At 45.9% G+C, this 23,917-nt stretch overlaps 1 protein-coding gene across 2 annotated transcripts in view; it reads left to right on the forward strand.

Annotated features, from left to right (window-relative positions):
* Nucleotides 1–19,054, forward strand: part of PNPO (pyridoxamine 5'-phosphate oxidase) — a 38,908-nt gene extending 19,854 nt beyond the window's left edge. For both annotated transcript variants that reach the window (XM_029572579.1, XM_029572580.1), the window contains exons 2-7: nt 3,004–3,128; nt 6,621–6,720; nt 17,432–17,485; nt 17,884–18,012; nt 18,171–18,241; nt 18,578–19,054. In XM_029572579.1, coding sequence (XP_029428439.1) covers nt 3,004–3,128; nt 6,621–6,720; nt 17,432–17,485; nt 17,884–18,012; nt 18,171–18,241; nt 18,578–18,743 — 645 coding nt within the window. In that variant the 3' untranslated portion in view covers nt 18,744–19,054. The remainder of the gene's footprint in view (nt 1–3,003; nt 3,129–6,620; nt 6,721–17,431; nt 17,486–17,883; nt 18,013–18,170; nt 18,242–18,577) is intronic.
* The last annotated feature ends 4,863 nt before the right edge of the window (nt 19,055–23,917 follow it).

Below are 23,917 nucleotides of genomic sequence, written 5' to 3' on the forward strand. Positions count from 1 at the left end.
TTTAATGTGGATAAGTGCAAGGTTATGCATATAGGGAAAAATAACCCATGCTATAATTACACAATGTTGGTTTCCATATTAGGTGCTACAAGCCAAGAAAGAGATCTAGGTGTCATAGTGGATAACACATTGAAATCGTCGGTTCAGTGTGCTCCGGCAGTCAAAAAAGCAAACAGAATGTTGGGAATTATTAGAAAGGGAATGGTGAATAAAACGGAAAATGTCATAATGCCTCTGTATCGCTCCATGGTGAGATCGCACCTTGAATACTGTGTACAATTCTGGTCGCCGCATCTCAAAAAGGATATAATTGTGATGGAGAAGGTACAGAGAAGGGCTACCAAAATGATAAGGGGAATGGAACAACTCTTATGTTCTTATGTTCCCCTATGAGGAAAGACTAAAGAGGTTAGGACTTTTCAGCTTGGAGAAGAGACGACTGAGGGGGGATATGAAAGAGGTGTTTAAAATCATGAGAGGTCTAGAACGGGTAGATGTGAATCGGTTATTTACTCTTTCGGATAGTAGAAAGACTAGGGGGCACTCCATGAAGTTAGCATGGGGCACATTTAAAACTAATCGGAGAAAGTTCTTTTTTACTCAACGCACAATTAAACTCTGGAATTTGTTGCCAGAGGATGTGGTTAGTGCAGTTAGTATAGCTGTGTTTAAAAAAGGATTGGATAAGTTCTTGGAGAAGTCCATTATCTGCTATTAAGTTCACTTAGAGAATAGCCACTGCCATTAGCAATGGTAACATGGAATAGACTTAGTTTTTGGATATTTGCCAGGTTCTTATGGCCTGGATTGGCCACTGTTGGAAACAGGATGCTGGGCTTTATGGACCCTTGGTCTGACCCAGTATGGCATTTTCTTATGTTCTTATGAATGAGTAGATGTGAATCGGTTATTTACACTTTCGGATAATAGAAGGACTAGGGGGCATTCCATGAAGTTAGCATGTGGCACATTTAAGACTAATCGGAGAAAATTCTTTTTCACTCAACACACAATTAAGCTCTGGAATTTGTTCCCAGAGGATGTGGTTAGTGCAGTTAGTGTTGCTGGGTTCAAAAAAGGTTTGGATAAGTTCTTGGAGGAGAAGTCCATTAACTGCTATTAATCAAGTTGACTTAGGGAATAGCCACTGCTATTAATTGCATCAGCATGAGATCTTCTTGGTGTTTGGGTAATTGCTAGGTTCTTGTGGCCTGGTTTGGCCTCTGTTGGAAACAGGATGCTGGGCTTGATAGACCCTTGGTCTGACCCTGCATGGCAATTTCTTATGTTCTTAATTCAGTTTGTCAGTCAGCCCTACCACATCTTTTAGGTTTACCGTGATTTGGTTCGGTCCATCTGAATCATTATCCATGAAAATCTTCTCCGGAATGGGTATCTCCCCAACATCCTTCCAATACCCAATCGGTACGATGTGTAAACGGCTATCTGTATATAAAAATGTTTAATAAATCATCTTCAGTAAACACCGAAGCAAAGAAATTGTTTAATCTTTCCGTGATGTCCTTATCTTCTCTAAGTGCCCCTTTAACCTCTCTATCATCTAAAGGTCCAACTGACTCCTTCACAGTCTTTTGCTTTGGATATATTTTTAAAAGTTTTTACTATGAGTTTTTGCCTCTATGGCCAACTTCTTTTCAAATTCTCTCTTAGCCTGTCTTATCAATGTCTTACATTTAACTTGCCAATGTTTATGCTTTATCCTTTCTTCTGTTGTATCCTTCTTCCAATTTTTGAATGAAGATCTTTTGGCTAAAATAGCCTCTTTCACCTCCCCTTTTAACCATGCCTGTAATAATTTTGCCTTTCTTAATGTGTGGAATACATCTGGACTGTGCTTCTAGGATGGCATTTTTTTTAACAATGTCCACATCTCTTGCACACTTTTTACCTTTTGTAGCTGCTCCTTTCAGGTTTTTTTTCTGTTTTTCTGATTTTCTCATTAGAGCTGTGGATTTGCTTACTGTCCCTTTCCAGTCATTAATTCAAACTTGATCGTGTTATGATCACTGTTGCCAAGCGGCCCCACCACCGTTACCTCTCACCAAATCCTGTGCTCCATGGAGAATTAGATCTAAAATTGCTCCCTCTCTCGTCTGTTCCTGAACCAATTGCTCCATAAAACTGTCATTTATTCCATCCGGGAACTTTATCTCTCTAGCATGCCCTGATGGGAGTTGCCCTGGAAGATAAGTGGACACTGTCAATTGAATAGCGGATTGCATCTCTTTCTGTTATATGCAGGTGGGATTGCAGCTTGGGGGTCATGTCAAGCCTCATTCTGTCAGAGCCATGGCAACTTCAGTGGCCCACTCACGAGCGGTTTCTATGGAGGAAATTTGCAAGGCTGCGATGTGGAGTTCTCTCCACTTGTTCCCCCTCTCACTACTGTCTGGATATTGATGGCTGATGCGACAGTAGATTTGGCCAGTCTGTCCTCAGGAATCTCTTTCAGCTCTAAACCCAACTCTTCCTGCCTATGGCTCTTTTTCAGGTTCAGGCTGTCTTCCTCTGTTACCAACAGCACCAGTGTTGTTGTGCCCATTGACACTTGTTTAGGTGTCTGTTGGTCTCCTTGTTTTAGGGAACTGCGTGTAGCTAGGGATTCACCAGTGTGTGAGGACTATCATCCTGCTTGTCCTAGGAGAAAGGAGAGTTGCTTACCTGAAACAGGTATTCTCCTAGGACAGCAGGATGTTAGTCCTCATGAAACCCACCCACCACCCCATGGAGTTGGGTTTATCCTAGTTTTATTGTATTTTTTCATAATTCTATGTTACAAGACTGAAGAGGGACCTCGCGTGGACATGTGAATGAAGGCATGCTGAGCATGCTCAGTGTGCCAGTCAAAGTTCTAGAAACTTTGACAGACGTTTTCCGTGCCGGGCTCTATCTGATGTCACCCATGTGTGAGGACTAACATCCTGCTGTCCTAGGAGAACACCTGTTACAGGTAAGCAACTCTGCTTTCTCCTTCTCTCACAGGCCTTCGAAGAGGACCAACTTACCTCTCTGGACCCAATCAAGCAGTTTGCTATATGGCTAGAGGAGGCTATAGAATGCCCTTCCATTGGAGAAGCCAATGCCATGTGCTTGGCTACTTGCACCAGGTAAGACATGGGTCTCTTTGTAGAGGGTTCCACTTTTGTAGGAAGTTCTGCTCCTATTACATAAGATTTGCCATACTGGGTCAGACCAAAGGTCCGTGAAGCTCAGCCTCCTGTTTCCAACAGTTTCTAATCCAGGTCACAAGTACCTGGCAAGATCCAAAAGGTCGATAGATTCCATGTTAAATTTATTATTATTTTTATATACCGACATTCGATCTGAGATATCACATCGGTTTACATTCAGGTACTGTAGGTATTTCCCTATCCTCAGAGGGCTTACAATATAAGTTTTGTACCTGAGGCAATGGAGGGTAAAGTGACAGGCAGTGGATTTACCTAAGTCCCCTTTATGGACTTTTCTTTTAGGAACTTGTGCAAACCTAGAAGATGTGGTAGGACTGATTTGACAAATTGAAGAGTAGTAAATCACCTGGACCGGATGGTATACACCCCAGAGTTCTGAAGGAACTAAAAAATGAAATTTCAGATCTATTAGTAAAAATTTGTAACCTATCATTAAAATCATCCATTGTACCTGAAGACTGGAGGATAGCAAATGTAACCCCAATATTTAAAAAGGGCCAGGAAAAATAGTGGAAAGTGTTCTAAACATCAAAATCACAGAACATATAGAAAGACATGGTTTAATGGAACAAAGTCAGCATGGCTTTACCCAAGACAAGTCTTGCCTCACAAATCTGCTTCACTTTTTTGAAGGAGTTAATAAACATGTGGATAAAGGTGAACCGGTAGATGTAGTATACTTGGATTTTCAGAAGGCGTTTGACAAAGTTCCTCTTGAGAGCCTTCTAGGAAAAGTAAAAAGTCATGGGATAGGTGGCGATGTCCTTTCGTGGATTGCAAACTGGCTAAAAGACAGGAAACAGAGAGTAGGATTAAATGGACAATTTTCTTAGTGGAAGGGAGTGGACAGTGGAGTGCCTCAGGGATCTGTATTGGGACCCTTACTTTTCAATATATTTATAAATGATCTGAAAAGAAATACAATGAGTGAGATAATCAAATTTGCAGATGACAGAAAATTGGCAGAAATTTAATGTGGATAAATGCAAGGTGATGCATATAGGGAAAAATAACCCATGCTATGTTGGGTTCCATATTAGGTGCTACAACCCAAGAAAGAGATCTAGGCGTCATAGTGGATAACACATTGAAATCGTCGGTTCTGTGTGCTGCGGCAGTCAAAAAAGCAAACTGAATGCTGGGAATGGTGGGAATGGTGAAAAAAACGGAAAATGTCATAGTGCCTCTGTATCGCTCCATGGTGAAGACCACACCTTGAATACTGTGTACAGTTTTGGTCGCCGCATCTCAAAAAAGATATAATTGCGATGGAGAAGGTACAGAGAAGGGCTACCAAAATGAGGAAAGACTAAAGAGGTTAGGACTTTTCAGCTTGGAGAAGAGACGGCTGAGGGGGGATATGATAGAGATGTTTAAAATCATGAGAGGTCTAGAACGGGTAGATGTGAATCTGTTATTTACTCTTTCAGATAGTAGAAAGACTAGGGGGCACTCCATGAAGTTAGCATGGGGCACATTTAAAACTAATCAGAGAGAGTTCTTTTTTTTACTCAACGCACAATTAAACTCTGGAATTTGTTGCCAGAGGATGTGGTTAGTGCAGTTAGTATAGCTGTGTTTAAAAAAAGGATTGGATAAGTTCTTGGAGGAGAAGTCTATTACCTGCTATTAAGTTCACTTAGGGGCGGATTTTAAAAGGAGCGCGAATAGCCTACTTTTGTTTGCGCTCCAGGCGCAAACAAAAGTACGCTGGATTTTAGTAGATACGCGCGGAGCCGCGCGTATCTGCTAAAAACCTGGATCGGCGCGCGCAAGGCTATGGATTTTGTATAGCCGGCGCGCGCCGAGCCGCGCAGCCTACCCCCGTTCCCTCCAAGGCCGCTCCGAAATCAGAGCGGCCTTGGAGGGAATCCTCTAACGCCCTCCCCTCACCTTCCCCTCCCTTCCTCTACCTAACCCACCCGCCTGGCCCTGTCTACACCTCCCCCTTACCTTTCTCCGGGGATTTACGCCTCCCAGAGGGAGGCGTAAATCCCCGCGCGCGAGCGGGCCTCCTGCGCGCCGGGCAGCAACCTGGGGACGGGTACGGAGGGCACGGCCACGCCCCCGTACCCGCCCCCAAAACTCTGCCGACACGCCCCCTAAATGCCGCGACGACCGGGCCCGCCCCCCTCGGAGAACCCCGGGACTTACGCGAGTCCCGGGGCTCTGCGCGCGCCGGTAGGCCTATGTAGAATAGGCTTCCCGGCGAGCAGGGCTCTTAAAATCCGCCCCTCAGAGAATAGCCACTGCCATTAGCAATGATAACATGGAATAGACTTAGTTTTTGGGTACTTGCCAGGTTCTTATGGCCTGGATTGGCCACTGTTGGAAACAGGGTGCTGGGCTTGATGGATCCTTGGTCGGACCCAGTATGGCATTTTCTTATATTCTTATCATATCTTCCCTCAGCCATCTCTTCTCCAAGCTGAAAAACCTTAACTTCTTTAGCCTTTCCTCATAGAATTGGATGACAGATATGCAAATACTGATGCACAGGGCTTAATTTGTAGGGGAATGGGATGGAACGTGCTTGTTTTCAGGCTTAAGAGGCAGAGCAGTAGGGGTGTTCTGCTCCAGCTCTCCCCTCCAGGCAGCCTGCATGGAAGAGAAGAAGAGGGACTGAGCCTGGAGCACACAGAGACGAGAGCAGCCACTCTGCTCTCTATTCCAGCCCCTCCATTCTTGTTTCCCCTCCCCCCCCCCCCCCCACACTTCTCCTGTATTGCAGGAACAGAAAGGAAAGGGGTGTTATGGATGCAGACACTGCAGAACAAAGAACAGACATAAAAAGGGTTTGACTTAGCACAAGCTTGAAACTTGTGAGCAGGAGAGCAATTGTCAAGGCTTCAACCCTGGCCTTGATGAGTGGCACTACTGCTCACATCTTTAAAAGTTGAGCTAATTCAAACCCTTCTGGTGTCCATTACTGTAGGCTTAATTTCTGGCAGAACAACCCAGAACGACATTCTAGCACCTTTTTTCTGGGTCCCGAGAAAGTGTAGGAGTATATATCAGTTCTGGCTCCTCTGAGGAAACAGAACAGAGCCAGTAGTTGCTTGGATTACTAATGGCCCCCCAGCTTTTGGAGGAAGCAGAGAAAAACAGTGTGTGTTGGAGTTACTTACCCTGACTCAAGGGCAGCCATGTGTGCATGTGTGTTTTCACACCTAGCCTGGTCCCACCCCTTTGCACAAGTCAAATCTGGTCCTGGCCCAACCCATTTCACTGTCTCCCACTTCCTTTCTGTCTACAAATTAAGCCCTGTACTGCATATTTATTGTAGGACTCAAGAAGGGCAAACTCTTCAGCTCTCAGGACTTGATTTAGCTGGACCAGCATGTACTGGAAATTGTAGTCTTTGAGGCAAGAGGGGCTGAGTAATTGTCTCCATCTCCTGCTTCTCAGGGACGGGCGGCCCTCTGCTCGCATGCTGCTTCTGAAGGGAGTTGGGCCTGATGGATTCCGCTTCTTCACCAACTATGAGAGCAGAAAAGGAAAAGAGCTGGTGAGGCCTCTGCCCAGGACGTGCCAGAGGCACAACTTCATGTGTCTGTGTGCCTGTTTTTTTTTTATTGCTTTATCACTGATGCCTAAGCTCAAAGCGATGTACAACATTTGTACATACTTAAAAGGCATGACAGTTATGACAAATAAAGTAAACATTCAAAATGTTCCTATAATAAATTCTGTACATAGCTACCACATAGCCAAACCTGCAGAAACCAGGACACCAGGAACTTAAAGTTCAAGATCTAATGCAGTTCATAGGCCAAACATCCGTGCTCGCTCGAATAAAAATGTCCTAAGTCTTTAAAAGTTGAGCTAATTCAAACCCTTCTGGTGTCCATTACTGTAGGCTTAATTTATTTTTTTATTTATTTAATACATTTATATACCGTTTCACCAAATGCTAGAGATGACCGAAGCGGTTTACAATATATTCAAAGAAAACTTAAAATAAAGTAATTTTATAGAAATAAAAAAATAAAAAAAAATAAAACGTAAGTAAAAAACCAAAAGCAAAAATTACATTACAATTTCTGGCAGAACAACCCAGAACGACATTCTAGCACCTTTTTACTGGGTACAGAGAAAGTGTAGGAGAGCTGGTAGTATATATCAGCTCTGGCTCCTCTGAGGAAACAGAACAGAGCCATTTTCTATCGTGTAGCAGATGGACTCAGGACCAGTGGGTATAGTGTACTCCTGCTAGCAGTTGGAGATGGATCAGATTTCAATCTGACATCAGCCCTTAGTACATATACCCCTTCAGTATTTTCCGTCTCCATAGCAGTTAGGGACTATCTGCACGCTCTCACAGCGTTAGAACCAAATTCAAAGAATAAAACCAAATTTTAAAGAAGAAACCTACCTGAAGACGAACCCCGCTCTCCTGCGGTGATACCCTCGGGTCCCTCCCCCAGTTGAGATTCCCAAGGTGATTTCCGTGGTCCCTCGGAGGTAAGCCTTGGTCCGGCAGCCAAATCGCGGCGAGGATCTAGCCCCCAATCCTCGGGAGGCAGCGGGTGCACACTCGAGCGCAGTGGTGAAGGTATTTGCCCTCTCCCCCTGCAGCCGGAGACCGCCCGGGATGAAACCGGGAAGCACCGAAGACAAGGTAAGGTAGAAATCTTCTACTTGAATCCGGTCTCCGAGGATTGAGGAAGAGCACAGGTCACCGGCCGGGACCAGTGCCACCGGGTTGATCCACCCTAGCAGGGCCAGGCCCCGGCTATTTCCAAGGGTCTACCCACGTGGAGACCCTCCAAGTGGTCGCCATATTGCCCGCGTGCTCGCCGTCTCCATCTTGGCCCTATTCGCCACACCATTCGCCGTTTGGCCCGAGCGCACAAAACCGAGCTAGGCGCACAAGCCACTTGTGCGCATAGACTTACACGCATATAAGACCTTGTGCGCATAAGTTGCACGCACAGAGCCGGGCGCATATCTACGGCTGGATGCACAGCTGCGCACACAACTCGTACGCTCATCTTAAGCTCACCGGAGCGCATAAGAGTTTACGCGCCGACAGCCATGGCACCACCAGAAACAGGGATAAAGGCTCAAGGCCTCTGCCCAGCATGCCACATCAGAGCCGCACAAAGCGAGGAGGCCAACGCCCTGTGCACGCAGTGTGAGGAGGCCCTGGGAGATCCAGTTCAGGGCCAGTCCCACCCAGGGCCGAGTACTAGCTCCTCGGGGAGTACCCCGGACCTAGCAGATCCCAGTGGGACCTCCCCACAGACGGGGACCCCCAGGGAACCAGCGCCCTTCAGCTTGGATCCATCGTCGATCTCATGGGTGGAGTTCTTCAAGGGGATTCACGCCTTTGTTCAAAAGCAAACTGAACCTCCAGCTGGTCAGCCACATGCTCCGCCGGAGGACCCTCAGGCCCCAGGCCCTTTAAGACCCAGGCACAGGCTTCCACTACCCAGAAGCCCCACCTGTGGGGACACTGACATCTCTGAAGAGGAAGCTGAGCCCCTAGAAGAGGGGGAGCTCCCCCGGGGACAGAACCTCACTGAACCATGAGATGCTTCTTCACAAAGGACGAGCTCCCAACCTGGTCACCCAATGTCTGACGGAGCTCGTTATCCCGGATGCAGGTACTTCGGGGGAACCTAAACCGAACCCCCTGCTGGAGGGTCTTCGTCAGACCTCTCGCCATTTCCCTCTGTTACAAGCGGCACAACAGCTGAATTACCTGGAATGGAGCGCCCCGGAGTCCACATTCAAAGGGGGATGAGCTTTGGCAGCCATGTACCCCCTGGACCCGGCGACCAAAGATCTTCTCGCATGCCCAAGAGTTGATGCCATGGTCTGCGCGATCTCTAAGCTTACCACTGTCCCAGTAGAGGGAGGAGCAGCGCTCAAGGATGCACATGACCGGCGTCTGGAATCCATCCTCAAACAGTCATTTGACGTAGCCGCTATGTCTCTACAGATTGCGGCCTGCTGCACAGTGGTGACACGTGCCTGCTTATCCCAAACCAGGAACAACACCCCGGGAGAAGACATGGAACCAGCAGTATCATTCCTCACGGACGCTGCCTCCGACCTAGTGCGTACAGCGGCCAAAGGAGTGTCATCTGCGGTGGCGGCCGGAAGGCAACTCTGGCTCCGAAGCTGGTCGGCCGACACATCTTCCAAAATGCGCCTCACAAGGATGTCCTTCAAAGGATCCCTCCTGTTTGGCAGCGAACTAGAGAAATTAGCCGACAAATGGGGCGAGTCCCCAGTGCCGCGCCTGCCGGAGGATAAAACGAAGAGAAACCAGCGACTCTTCCCCAGGTCCTCCAGGGGCAGAAGTTCACAGCGCTTCAATCCTTACAGGAGCAACTATCAAGCGCCCCGCCCCGCCCTCCTTTTGGAACAAGCACAACAAGAGGGGTACCAGCTCGGGTACAGGTCCCAGCCGCACACCACAATGAGATTCAGCCGACCCATCCAAGGGAAGAAGCCATAGGGGGCAGACTAACCCTATTTAAATTTAAGTACCTGCAGGCACCGCGCGCCGAAGGAGCGCGACAAAGGGGCTGGCCCCTTTGTGCGCCCCTTCGTGCAGCCTCTGAGTCTCAAGAAGAAGTAGAAAATAGAAAAAAAAAAATAAAGGAAAATCATCTCCTGATCTCAACCTTCAGTCACCCCCTTCTTCGGCTGAGAATCTATCGATTACAAATGGAATATACCCGCTCTCCTTTTGACCAGGGACCCTCTCTGAGTCCCACTCCTCTTCCAGAAACCCATAAACAAACCTCCAGCATCCATCCATCACTCGGACTGCACTCAGCCTCCAGCATCCATCCATCACTCGGACTGCACTCAGCCTCCAGCATCCATCCATCACTCGGACTGCACTCAGCCTCTACCATCCATCCATCACTCGGACTGCACTCAGCCTCCAGCATCCATCCATCACTCGGACTGCACTCAGCCTCCAGCATCCATCCATCACTCGGACTGCACTCAGCCTCCAGCATCCATCCATCACTCGGACCGCACTCAACCTCCAGCATCCACCACTCGGACCCTTCAGTCTCTTTCAACTTCCTGTACTCTTCATCCGTTTTCCTCTCTTCCACTCCCTCACCTAATCAAAGATGGTGACATTCAACAACCCTCATCTACAAAACAGACACAGCCACCTTATAAACATCCCCCTATTGAAAACCAACAAAAACTTACTTTGTCTCACCTTCCTTCTCATCAACGCTCAGTCCTTGTCCAAGAAACACATGTTAATTTCCGACATACTACAAGAAAACAATCCTGACTTCTTTGCCATAACCGAATCCTGGTTAAAAAAACACCGACCAAGTAATTCTGAACCACCTTACCCACAATGACTACGATACCTTTTCAATTCCCCGTAATTACAAAAGAGGAGGAGGCCTGCTACTCATTATAAGAAAACACTTTTCAATGAAAATAATCCCACATAACCTCCCAAAACAATTTGAAGTTACTCTCTTCGACTCCCAATATCTGCAAATCTGCCTTGTATATTGCCCACCCAAACTGCTAGACAGCAACATCTCTCCGCTCATTGAATTTCTTATTTCAAACATCAACACAAAAAAACCTTCTATCATCCTTGGAGACTTCAACCTCCATACAGATGCCAACCCCTGTTCTCCAAGCTGCGAAACCCTACTAGACATGCTGTCAAGTTTAAACTTCATCCTTCAGGTGAACAACCCTACTCGCAAAGCAGGTCACACACTTGACCTGATTTTCACCAATAACTTCTTCACGAACACTTCCATTTCTCACAACCCAGTTCCATGGTCTGACCACCATCTCTTACTTTGCAAGTCTCAAACAAACTACAACAACACAACAAATAATAATTCTACAAAAAAATCCTTCAAATTCCGTCCTCCTTTTCAAACTAATCTTCTCCTTCAAGAGCTAGGACTTCAACTAGAGAATCTAGATTTATCAAACATAAACAACGCTATCCATTCCTGGTCTGCAATCACTGAAACAACCGCTAACATCATTAACCCGGAGAAGATCAAACGTCTAAAGAACAAAAACGAAATTCAAAACCCCTGGTTTAACACTACCCTAAAAAACATGAAATCAGCTCTCAGGAAAACAGAGAAAGAATGGCAAAAAAATAAGCTACCTGCTACACAACAAAAATACCGTACACAATTAGCGGCCTACAAAAAATCAATCCAAAACACAAAACGGAACTACTACGGCTCTAAAATTATTAATTCCTCTAACAAACCCAAATCCTTGTTCAACTTTGTAAATAACCTCATTTCTGATATCTCCACCTCCAACGCAACTATCACCAATAAAAACCTAAGCCAAGATTTAGCCTTCTTCTTTAAGGACAAAATCTCCAAAATAACAGATACCTTTAACTCCACTTCTAACTCCACTTCAAGCTTCAATTTTCAATCATTAACAATTAACATCCCTCCTAGGCTCGATTTCAGACCTATCTCCATCATAGAAACAGAAAAAATGCTGAAGAAAATCAACCCTGCACGACACGAACTTGACACCATTCCCACTCGAGCACTTAAAGAAATTGCTTATCCTTTAGCTCCAACAATTTCAGCAATCATCAACAAGTCGCTCGAGGAAGGTGAGCTGCCTCCCAAGTTAAAAATTGCCACCATCACACCCTTATTAAAGAAAAAATACCTCAACCCAGACGACCTAAACAACTACCGCCCAATCTCCAACCTACTCTTTTTTGCCAAAATGATAGAGAAGGCAGCTTTGAAACAACTCGACGAACATCTAGACGATAACAAAATTCTCTTTCCCTCCCAATTCGGCTTCAGAAAAAACCACAGCACTGAAACCCTCCTACTTAACCTCTCCAATACCATCCTAAGAGGACTTGACAACAAAAAAGGATACCTTCTGATTCTTTTAGACCTCTCTGCAGCCTTTGACACAGTGGATCATAAAATTCTTATCTCATGTTTAGAATACATTGGACTAGCTGGCAAGACTCTTAGTTGGTTTACATCCTTCCTCAATAATAGACACTTCAAAGTTTCTCACAACAATTGCTCATCGAACCCCATCCCCCTCGAAACAGGTGTGCCACAAGGATCAGCACTTTCACCCATCTTATTCAACATTTACCTTACCCCTCTTTGCCATCTCCTATCTAGACTCGACATAACGTATTACATGTATGCCGATGATATACAATTCCTCATTCCAATTTCCTCCTCAATAGAAGATGCTATGTCTAAAGCAGCTTCACACCTAGACACAATCAGAAACATGCTAATTCATCTTAAACTACGTCTAAATACCAGCAAAACTGAATGTATCCTAATTGCCAAAAAAAATCCTGATCATAAAACAATTCCTCCCTTCCACTTTGATAAGACCCTCGTCCATCTTAAAGAGAGCGTTAAAGACCTGGGATTTTGGTTAGACATTGACTTAAACTACAAAAAACAAATTGCTACAAAAATAAAAGAAGGCTTCTACAAACTTCAAATATTAAAACATCTAAAACCTCTGCTTCACCCCCACGATTTCAAAACCGTCCTACAAGCCCTCTTATTTTCCAGTCTGGATTACTGCAACTCCCTTTTGATTGGCCTTCCTAAATCTTCTTTGAGACCTCTACAGCTCCTTCAGAACGCTGCAGCCAGAGTACTAACAGGTAAAAGAAAAACCGATCACATTACACCTGTTCTCAATCAATTACAGTGGCTCCCTATTGAAAAAAGAGTAGAATTCAAAGTTCTCTCTATTCTTCACAATGCAATATACAAAGCCGATTACTCCACCTTTGATGACATCATTCACTTACATTGCTCTCAACGAACAACAAGAACGACTAGTAAAATCCAACTAGTGATTCCCTTACTCCCACAGGCCAAATTATCCTACACCAGAAACAGAGCCCTTTCCATTATTGGCCCAAAACTTTGGAACTCATTACCTCATTTCCTCACCAATCAAGAAAACTTAAAATCCTTCAAAAAAGACCTAAAATCCTGGCTACTCAGCCAATCTTTTAAAGACTACACTTAATGAACTTATAGTATATTAACATAGCCTGCTATCTTTCAATATCTCCTTCAATCAATCTCCCTGTTTCATGACGCAGATGTCCTCTGTTTTCAATGTTCCCAGATATCTCTGTTCACCTACTCAGGGTTTCCACCCTGTGTTATCCTGTTATACTCATTCTCCTTGTTATGTCTTTGCTCATTATTGTTAATTTTTTGATATTTTTAAATTTCAAACATCGTTCAATGTAACACGTTGTTCTGTATGTAAACCGGAGTGAAGGCAACTCTGCTATACCTCGGTATATAAAAAATGCTAAATAAATAAATAAATATTCTACCGCAGATGGGTCGAGATAACTTCGGACAAGTGGGTCCTAGCCATCATTCGGGACGGGTACTACCTGGATTTTCTACGTACCCCTCCGGACAAGTTTGTGGAGTCCCCCTGCCACGACCTCTTCAAGAGGGCAGCAGTGGAAGCTACACTGTCAAGACTACTGGCCCTTGAGGCCATAACCCCAGTGCCTCCACAAGAAATAAATACTAGACATTATTCCATCTATTTTATCGTCCCCAAGAAAGAGGGAACAAACAGGCCCATCCTGGACCTCAAGTCGGTCAACCGCCACCTGAGGATTCCCCGCTTCCACATGGAAACCCTGCGATCCGTAATAAGGGCGAAAGAACCGGGAGAGTTTCTTACATTCCTGGATCTTTCGGAGGCCTACCTACACATCCCAATTCATCAGGAACACCAGCGCTACCTACGCTTCAAAGTCCTGAACCGGCACTACCTTTTGGGTTAGCCACAGCACCCCGGACGTTCACCAAGGTAATAGTAGTGATGGCGGCAACACTGAGAAAGGAAGGAATCCTCATCCACCCTTACCTAGACGACTGGCTGATCAGGGCAAAGTCACCGGAGGAAAGCCACCAAGCAACCAGCAGAGTCATAACTCTACTGGAGAGCCTAGGATGGGTGGTCAACACAAACAAAAGTTTTTCCTACAACCCTCACAGTCGCTGGAATACCTAGGAGTCCGATTCGACACCAAAGAAGACAAGGTCAGCCTGACCCCCACAAGGAGATTAAAACTGTGGAACCAGCTGCATACCTTGCTGATCGATCCTCGTCCCACAGAATGGGATTACCTGCAAGTCCTCGGGCTGATGGCATCCACACTGGAAGTTGTGCCATGGGCGCGAGCCCACTTGAGGCCCCTACAGCACTCACTTCTATCACGGTGGAGTCCACGGTCCCAGAACTACACCGTACGGCTATCATTCCCGGGCAGAGTCCGGAACCCGCTACGGTAGTGGCTGCAGGCCAACCACATGAGCCAAGGATTAAGACTATCCTCTCCAACCTGGACCCTACTCACCACAGATACCAGTCTACGAGTATGGGGAGCACACTGCGAGGAGCTAACTGCCCAAGGGCAGTGGAACGCAGAAGAGGCGGGATGGAACATCAATCGCCTAGAAGTGCAGGCAGTCAGACTAGCCTGTCTGCGGTTCGCTCACAGACTTCGAGACAAAGCAGTCAGAGTAATGTCAGACAACGCCACAACAGTGGCCTACATCAACCAACATGGGGGAACCAGAAGCCAACAAGTGTCCCTAGAAATAGAACCCCTGATGGCATGGGTGGAAGCAAATCTTCAGGAGATCTCCGCCTTCCACATCACCGGGAAAGACAACATCACGGCGGACTTCCTCAGCAGGGAAAGTCTAGACCCAGGAGTATGGAGGCTGTCGGCCGCAGCCTTCCAAATGATAGTGAATCAGTGGGGGACACCGGACATGGACCTTCTGGCAAACAGATCCAACACCCAAGTGTCCAGATACTTCAGCCGCAGTCCCAAGGGATCGATGCCCTGGTACAGACCTGGCCACCGGGGACCCTATTGGGCGCAATCATTCACAAGATACAACTACACAGGGGGCTAGTTCTTCTGGTGGCTCCAGATTGACCAAGAAGACCCTGGTACGCAGACATGAGAAGGCTGCTAGCAGGGAACCCCCTACCCCTGCCTCCACACAGGGACCTGCTACAACAAGGTCCGATCCTCCACGAGGACCCAGCTCAATTCTCTCTTACGGTCTGGCCATTGAGAGGGCCTGCCTGAGAGAGAACGGATACTCGGGGGCTGTAATAGACACCCTCCTCCGAACACGCAAGTTCTCCACATTTGTTAACGTACATAAGGATTTGGAGAGTATATGAAGCCTGGTGCGAAGACTACAACATCAAGCCACGCTCATTTAAAGTTCCCGTGATCCTGGAATTCTTACAGAACAGACTACAGAAGGGACTGTCCCTCAACTCCATCAAGGTACAGGTGGCCGCGTTGTCATGCTATAGCTCCAAGAGCGAGGGCGACAGCATAGCCTCTCACCCGGACGTGTCACGCTTCCTAAAAGGAGTCAAACACATTCATCCACCACTAAAGTGGCCGGTACCTCTGTGGAATCTCAATCTCGTTTTGGATTTCCTAGTGGGAACCGCCTTCAGACCCCTCCAAGGACTGTGTCTCTGCCTGTTAACCTTAAAGACGGTTTTCTTGCTGGCAATTTGTTCAGCCCACCGCATCTTGGAACTACAAGCACTGTCCTGCCATAAGCTGTCCAACTACACACGGTTCCCTCCTTCCTCCCCAAAGTGGTCTCACACTTCCACCTTAACCAGACCATCTCGCTACCAATGACTGATGGCTTGAAGAATTCGGAAGAAGCCCGTAGTCTACGCCACCTCAACATCGGCAGACTCCTATCCAGATACCTGGAAATGTCGGAACCCGTACGAAAATCGGACCACCTTTTCGTCCTTCACAGTGGAAAGAGACAAGGGGAAGCGGCCTCGCGGGCAACCATTGCCCGCTGGATCAAGAAAGTCATCAAGGCGTCCTACGTAGAAGCTGGAAAACCACCACCTCTACAGGTCAAGGCCCATTCTACCAGAGCCCAGGCAGTATCCTGGGCAGAAACTAGAATGCTGTCGCCTGCCGAGATCTACAGGGTGGTGACATGGTCCTCCATCCATACCTTCTCCAGATTCTACTGTCTGGATGTTCAGGCTCGGGAGGACACAGCATTTGCAAGGACAATTCTCAGTGGGTCACGGGCAGCCTCCCACCCGGTTCGGGAGTAGCTTTTATACATCCCATTGGTCCTGATTCCATCTGCTACACGCTAGGAAATGGAGAAATTACTTACCTGATAATTTCGTTTTCCTTAGTGTAGACAGATGGACTCAGCATTCCACCCTTGGCTGCCATTACGCATGGTCTTTCAAATGATTCAAGGGTAAGCCACGTTTTCATTCGCCTAGGGCACCCACCCTGCCGGGTGTCGACGCTTTCCGGTTGAGTACACTGGCGGTCCCTAGCTATAGTCAATCAACCAGTTCAAGTTAATCAAGTTTTAACGTTTAAGTTATGAAGTTATTCAAGTTAATCAAATTATTAAGTTAATCAGTCAGTCACACATATATCCACAATGCTTTTCGAGGAGAATACTGAAGAGCTGCACTTCCTGCAGGGGTATATGTACTAGGGGCTGACGTCAGCTTTGAAATCTGATCCGTCTCCAACTGCTATCAGGAGCACACGATACCCATTGGTCCTGAGTCCATCTGTCTACACTAAGGAAAACGAAATTATCAGGCAAGTAATTTCTCCAGTAGTTGCTCTTAACTTAAACATTTAAAGTAACTGTAAAGCCACAGGAAAGGGTTCCACATAATCACAGCTGCCCTCGAAAAAGCGTAATCTCTGGTCTCTGCTAGACAGCCTGATTTCACCAAAGGAATGTGTCCATGACTGTTAGATTATATATTCGAAGGAGCACATTAGCCCATGGCAGAGAGTCCAATTTCAACAATTTATGAACTGTCAACATGACTTTGTGTTTGGCTAAAGATTTAATATGAAATCAATGTAGTTCAGGCAAGATAGGTGAAATATGATTTCTCTTTTCCCCAAAATCAGCCGAACTGCTGCATATTGTAGTAATTGTAAAGTCCTTTTGGTGTCATTGTGCATGACTGCATGAGTAACTGCAACCATACATACATGATACTTGCAGCTTTATTCTGTGTAATGCTACAAGCATGATAGAACGTGTGTTCTGGACATATGATCACTTGATGGCACCAGTACATGGGTAATCCCCAGGTTCTCTTCCAACCCTTCTCTTCCTTCCTTTCAGGCCTCCAACCCTCGGGCATCGCTCGTCTTTTATTGGGAACCTCTGAATCGCCAGGTAAGTTCTTCTGCAGTAGCTCAGCCTGGTATGGTGGCTTGGGGGGAAGATAGCAGACTCTCTCTGGTTTCCAGGGCTGGTTAAGAACATAAGAAAATGCCATACTGGGTCAGACCAAGGGTCCATCAAGCCCAGCATCCTGTTTCCAACAGTGGCCAAGCCAGGCCATAAGAACCTGGCAAGTACCCAAAAACTAAGTCTATTCCATGTAACCATTGCTAATGGCAGTGGCTATTCTCTAAGTGAACTTAATAGCAGGTAATGGACTTCTCCTCCAAGAACTTATCCAATCCTTTTTTAAACACAGCTATACTAACTGCACAAACCACTATGCTATGGTTGGATGACTGGCAGAATGCAGGATTCACAGGCTTTCTTTCGTAACCCTCTGTGGGCAGGTACGGATTGAAGGGCTGGTGGAGAGGGTTTCAGAGCAGGAATCGGAGCATTACTTTCGCACTAGGCCCAAAATCAGCCAGATTGGAGCAGCTGTGAGTCGGCAAAGTGAGGTGATTCCAGATCGAGAGGTAAGAGATAAAGCTGGGCAAGGGGTCTTCCTCATACAGTGACTACAGAGCCTTTTACTATCCTTTGGGGCGGAAGTCTCAAAGCTCCAAGTCATTGTATTCCTGCCCTGCTTTCCTTGCCTACATTGTAAGAATATGGTGGACTTCTGTTTTTGCAGTATTTAAGAAAGAGAAATACTGAACTGGAACAACTATACCAGGAGAAGGAGGTGCCCAAACCTGAGTTGTGGTGAGTGCTGAGCTCTGCTTCTTGTGCATGTTGCCTCTGCATGCATGCATGCAGGTGGCTGTGTCTGCATATGTGCATGTGAATGTGTGTCTTTGCCTGGGCCTGTCTGCATGCATGTGTGTTGCTGTGTGCCTGTTTCTGCATGAACACACAAGTGAGTAGAGAAGCTCCATTTTCCATGGGAAGGAAGGCTACTTGCATGTGCTGTGAGGGGTGCAGTGCTAACAGTGACTGGGATTTATAGGGCATTGTGTCATGGAAGCACACAGAGCTCTGATTCACACAATTTCTAGGACGGGGGGATTATGGATGTGTCTGTCTCTCTGTCCTTCCTAGGGGTGGCTACACTTTGAAACCAGACGTTATAGAGTTCTGGCAAGGACAAACCAACCGCCTTCATGACCGGATTGTCTTCCGTCGTCTCCAGGATGTTGCTGCACCTCCAGGGCCCATGACACACCAGGGCGAGGGAGACTGGGTGTATGAGAGGCTGTCTCCCTGAGTACAGGGAGCAGGGCTTTCATGAAATACTATGCTTCTCTCTCTGTGTTTCATTGTCCTCTTTCTGTTGCAGAAGTGCAATAACATGATATTTTAATGTAAAGGGAGATTTCATCTGTGATGTAATTTTGTTCCATATTAAAGCCTGTGATCATGATGCAGAAATAATGTCTTTGAAACTCTGTAGCACTGCAGAAAGTCTGTGGAGATAAACGATAACATGGCAATCATTCCTTTCTCTCACTCTTATCTGGCAGAATGGCCTCTGGTCCTTGAAAGCTTTTGCCTCAATAAAGCTGTGACTGTATAAGATGCCGCCAGCTGTGGCATTTCTGCTGGATTATTTCTTAGATTTTTTTTTCTCATCTTATAAAAGATTCAAGTTTTGATGCCTGTAATTTCTTCAAATGATTATGGTGTTTTTTAAATAGGCTGGAGGGTAAGAATATAAAAACATGGCCTGGACCAAGGGTCCAGGCCATAAGAACAGGGCAAGTACCCAAAAATTAAGTCTATTCCATGTTACTGTTGCTAGTAATAGCAGTGGCTATTTTCTAAGTCAACTTAATTAATAGCAGGTAATGGACTTCTCCAAGAAGTTGTCCAATCCTTTTTTTTAAACCCAGCTACACTAACTGCACTAACCACATCCTCTGGCAACAAATTCCAGAGTCTAATTGTGCGTTGAGTGAAAAAGAACTTTCTCCGATTAGTTTTAAATGTGCCACATGCTAACTTCATGGAGTGCCCCCTAGTCTTTCTGTTATCCGAAAGAGTAAATAACTGATTCACATCTACCCATTCTAGACCTCATGATTTTAAACACCTCTATCATATCCCCCCCTCAGCCGTCTCTTCTCCAAGCTGAAAAGTCCTAACCTCCTTTAGTCTTTCCTCATAGGGGAGCTGTTCCATTCCCCTTATCATTTTGGTCGCCCTTCTCTATACCTTCTTCATCGCAATTATATCTTTTTTGAGATGCAGTGACCAGAATTGTACACAGTATTCAAGGTGCGGTCTCACCATGGAGCGATACAGAGGTATTATGACATTTTCCGTTTTATTCACCATTCCCTTCCTAATAATTCCCAACATTCTGTTTGCTTTTTTGACTGCCACAGTACACTGAACCGACTATTTCAATGTGTTATCCACTATGACACCTAGATCTCTTTCTTGGCTTGTAGCACTTAATATGGAACCTAACATTGTGTAATTATAGCATGGGTTATTTTTCCCTATATGCAACACCTTGCATTTATCCACATTAAATTTCATCTGCCATTTGGATGCCCAATTTTCCAGTCTCACAAGGTCTTCGTGCAATTTATCACTATCTGCTTGTGATTTAACTACTCTGACCTCACAGGTCACTGTATGGGAAAATAACCTACAAACGGTCAAAGAGAGAATGGCAGTAGGCATGGGACCCAGAGGTTGGTAGGGTGAGGTTACATAATCAAGGCACCAGGTTTCCTATGGCAGTCTCTTCTGCCCCCCCCCCAAGCAACAGAACAAGTTGAAGGGAGATCATCTTAAAAGGAACAATTGTATGGCCTGGAAACGACTGTGCTCATTATTGCGTGTCTCCTGGAGGACATTGACCTTTGCTACGATAGTGGGCCTTCCCACTTTCTCTCCCAGTTGGGATAATTCCGCCTTCCAGCATTGGAGGATCACGGGTCTAACTCACGTCCGTCAGCTTCTGGATTCATCTGGCAGTCATATGCGCTCTTTTACAGAGCTACAGACAACTTATAGGATCTCTCCTAACAGTTTCTTTGGATACCTTCAAATCCGTCATGCGCTACACACTTGGGCAGGGGTGCCGCTTGCAGACCACAATTGTGCTCCCCTGCAGCGCTTCTTCTCACGTTCCCAGTTGCCATTGACTGTGTTGTGTGCCTCTGGTGAAAGCTTTACTAACTCTGGAGCCAGTGCGTTCATTACAGAAATTGGCTGCATTGTGGTCTCACGACTTAGCGGGTCTGATTCTTATGTCGCAATTGGCGAAATGCTTTCAGATTATACCAAAATGTGTGGAGAATGTGCTTCTTAGGGAAACACAATACAACCTACTGCACAGAATGTACATCGCTCCCAATGTAGCTTTCAAGTGGAAATTAACAACCTCAGCCTCATGTTTAAAATGTACAGTGGCCACTGCCACATTTTTCCATAATTTTTGGGACTGTGTGGTGATTCAAGGCTTTTGAATTAAAATATTAGGATATCTTGGACGTCTACTAGAACACGACATACCCTTGGATCCAAAACTTTGTCTCTTACACCAGGTTAAGGACACGATTTCATGGGTCAGCAAATATGAGCAGACTTGTTTTCTCAACAAGGCTTTATTACTTGCCAAGAAAACGATATTAGAAACATAGAAACATAGAAATGACGGCAGAAGAAGACCAAACGGCCCATCCAGTCTGCCCAGCAAGCTTCACACATTTTTTCTCATACTTATCTGTTTCTCTTAGCTCTTTGGTTCTATTTCTCTTCCACCCCCACCATTAAGGTGGGGGTGGAGCAGTGATGGAGCTGCATCCAAGTGAAATATCAAGCTTGATTAGTTAGGGGTAGTAGGGGAAGTAACCACCGCAATAAGCAAGCTACACCCATGCTTATTTGTTTTACCCAGACTATGTTATTCAGCCCTTATTGGTTGTTTTTCTTCTCCCCTGCCGTTGAAGCAGAGAGCTATGCTGGATATGCGTGAAGTATCAGTTTTTCTTCTCCCCTGCCGTTGAAGCAGGGAGCTATGCTGGATATGCGTGAAGTATCAGTTTTTCTTCTCCCCTGCCGTTGAAGCAGAGAGCTATGCTGGATATGCGTGAAATATCAGTTTTTCTTCTCCCCTGCCGTTGAAGCAGAGAGCTATGCTGGATATGCGTGAAGTATCAGTTTTTCTTCTCCCCTGCCGTTGAAGCAGAGAGCTATGCTGGATATGGGTTGAAAGTGAAGTATCAGGCTTATTTGGTTTGGGGTAGTAACCGCCGTAACAAGCCAGCTCCTCCCCACTTTGTGAGTGCGAATCCTTTTTTCCACATTTCCTCTTGCTGTTGTAGCTTAGAGCGATGTTGGAGTCACAGTAACCATGTGTATGTTTATTGAATAAGGGTATTATCTCCAGGCAGTAGCCGTCATTCTGGCGAGCCACCCACTCTTTATTGACGGCCTCTTGATTTTATGGATCCACAGTGTTTTGACGTAATGGCTGAGCAAAGACCCACCAACGTTATTACAATGGAGATTGCAGTTACATAAATTGGTGGTGTACGAACACTTGTCGGCAAAAAACTCATCAGTGAAGAAGTATTCAGAGTTCCTGGCTGTATGGAACCCATATCTACTCACTCTGAACTCTCGCGCTAGAAGCATGAATATCGATCCAATGGCGTAGGGGTTCCTCTTCTGTCATCAATAGATGTTTCCTGACGTTATCAGCATGCCAGGTGTTTGGCGATATCTATATGATTGGTTTCGATTTCCCTGCCAAGTGCAGCCTGTTTCTTGCTTATTGTTTATTATTCATTGTTTATTGTACATTGTTTGTTAGATCATTGAAATTTGTCTTCTAGCATATGCCCTAGTGCCACAGCAACATCAGTATTGTAAGGATATTGTTATTGATGTTACTTCTATATCTACTTACCAACCTTTATTGTGCTTAGACTGCGGTATGGTCAGTAGGAGGGGGGAGGGTAGGTTGGGGGGAAGAGGGGCGCGGGAACAGATTGTTTATTTGATCATTTTCTCAACTGTTTCATTATTATTACTCCAGGTTCTTTTTCTGTATTTATATACACTTCTGTTATATGTTTGTTTTGATAGCTGCAATTTTCACTCCAGTGTTAGGTATCATGCTGTATGTGGAGCAAAAATTAATAAAAATGTTATAAAAAAAAAAAAAAAAAGGAACAATTGTCAGCTGCAACTCTGGCCTTTTCAAGGGTTGGCCTGCTGTTGTGAATAGCCTTCGGGTGGAGGTTCTCCACATTTTTCAAAAGCAGGTAAAGTATTTTTTCAAGAAGCTTTTATTGTTTTCAAATTTTAAAGAGTATTATGTGTGTTAGACATGTTTGTTTAATTTGTTATTGTGTGATCCGTCCAGAACAGAAGTTCCGGTAATTGCCAATTGGGCAGCAAATAAATAACTGTAAATAATTACATAATCAAATTACTGAATTCTTCTGCAGGGGGAGCCCCGCTGGCAGGCTGCGTTTGCCGGGGCGGCCTGGGGCCGCGTTTCCCGGGAGATCGGGGGGGGAAATCAGGCTTTCAGCTTCTGTGCCGGTCTGAGCTGCTGTTTCTATTCACAGCTGTGTTGACTCGGAGTTATGTTGGGACTTGTCCCAGTGAAACTGTGGTTTGATAGCTTTTGACCTCTCCTTGCAGGTTTTGTGTCCCTTTTGACTGATCGAGTATTGAACGCCTGTGCTTGTGAACCACTGCGGGGGCTATGCCCAGGGTTTTACAACCTGAGCTAGGGAGGAGGCTCCCTGTCGGAGCTAGGGACCAGTGTCTCGGCCTCCCGGCAGTCACAGCACCTGTGCCTTGGTGATGCTGCATCTAACAGACAGATGGTGAGGATCTGGGCCTGCTCTGAACCTTGAGCTTCTGCAACATTTTCATGCATTTGCATAGATGTGTTTTAAATCAAACGTTTTCGAGCGTCTGGTGCTGTGCAAGAGACAAGAACCTGTAGCGACAGAGACAAAAGGTAAAGCTATGGTGAGGGCGTTGCCCTTGGCACAGCAGCGAGAATGCAGGGGAGAAAGAATGATTTCAGATCCTTAGGAGCGATGCTGAAGGAGTGAGTCAGCATCCTACACACCCTGAACAAACATCTGCATAATGCAGCTGACAGCAGAGCCCGGCTGTGGCAGGAGGGACTGGGCAGAACTGAGTAGGGAAAGCAAGGGCCCCGCTCCTGTAACTCTGGTCCTTGTTAATTCAGAGGCTGCCAAGAGTGTGAGACTGCAGGGTGCTCAGACCCAGAGCACTACTTGGGTGCCAGGAGAAGTCTGAAAACGGTGCTGCATAGCTGTCAGCACTACTAAAATGAGGGATAACGCACAAGAGGCTTTTTTTTTTTTTTTTTTAATGGATAGAAAATTCTAGAACAAGAGGTCACAGTCTGATGCGCCAAGGGCTCAGACTTAGTAG

This window comes from Rhinatrema bivittatum, chromosome 12 (assembly GCF_901001135.1).
Source record: "Rhinatrema bivittatum chromosome 12, aRhiBiv1.1, whole genome shotgun sequence".
Classification (NCBI taxonomy): domain Eukaryota; kingdom Metazoa; phylum Chordata; class Amphibia; order Gymnophiona; family Rhinatrematidae; genus Rhinatrema; species Rhinatrema bivittatum.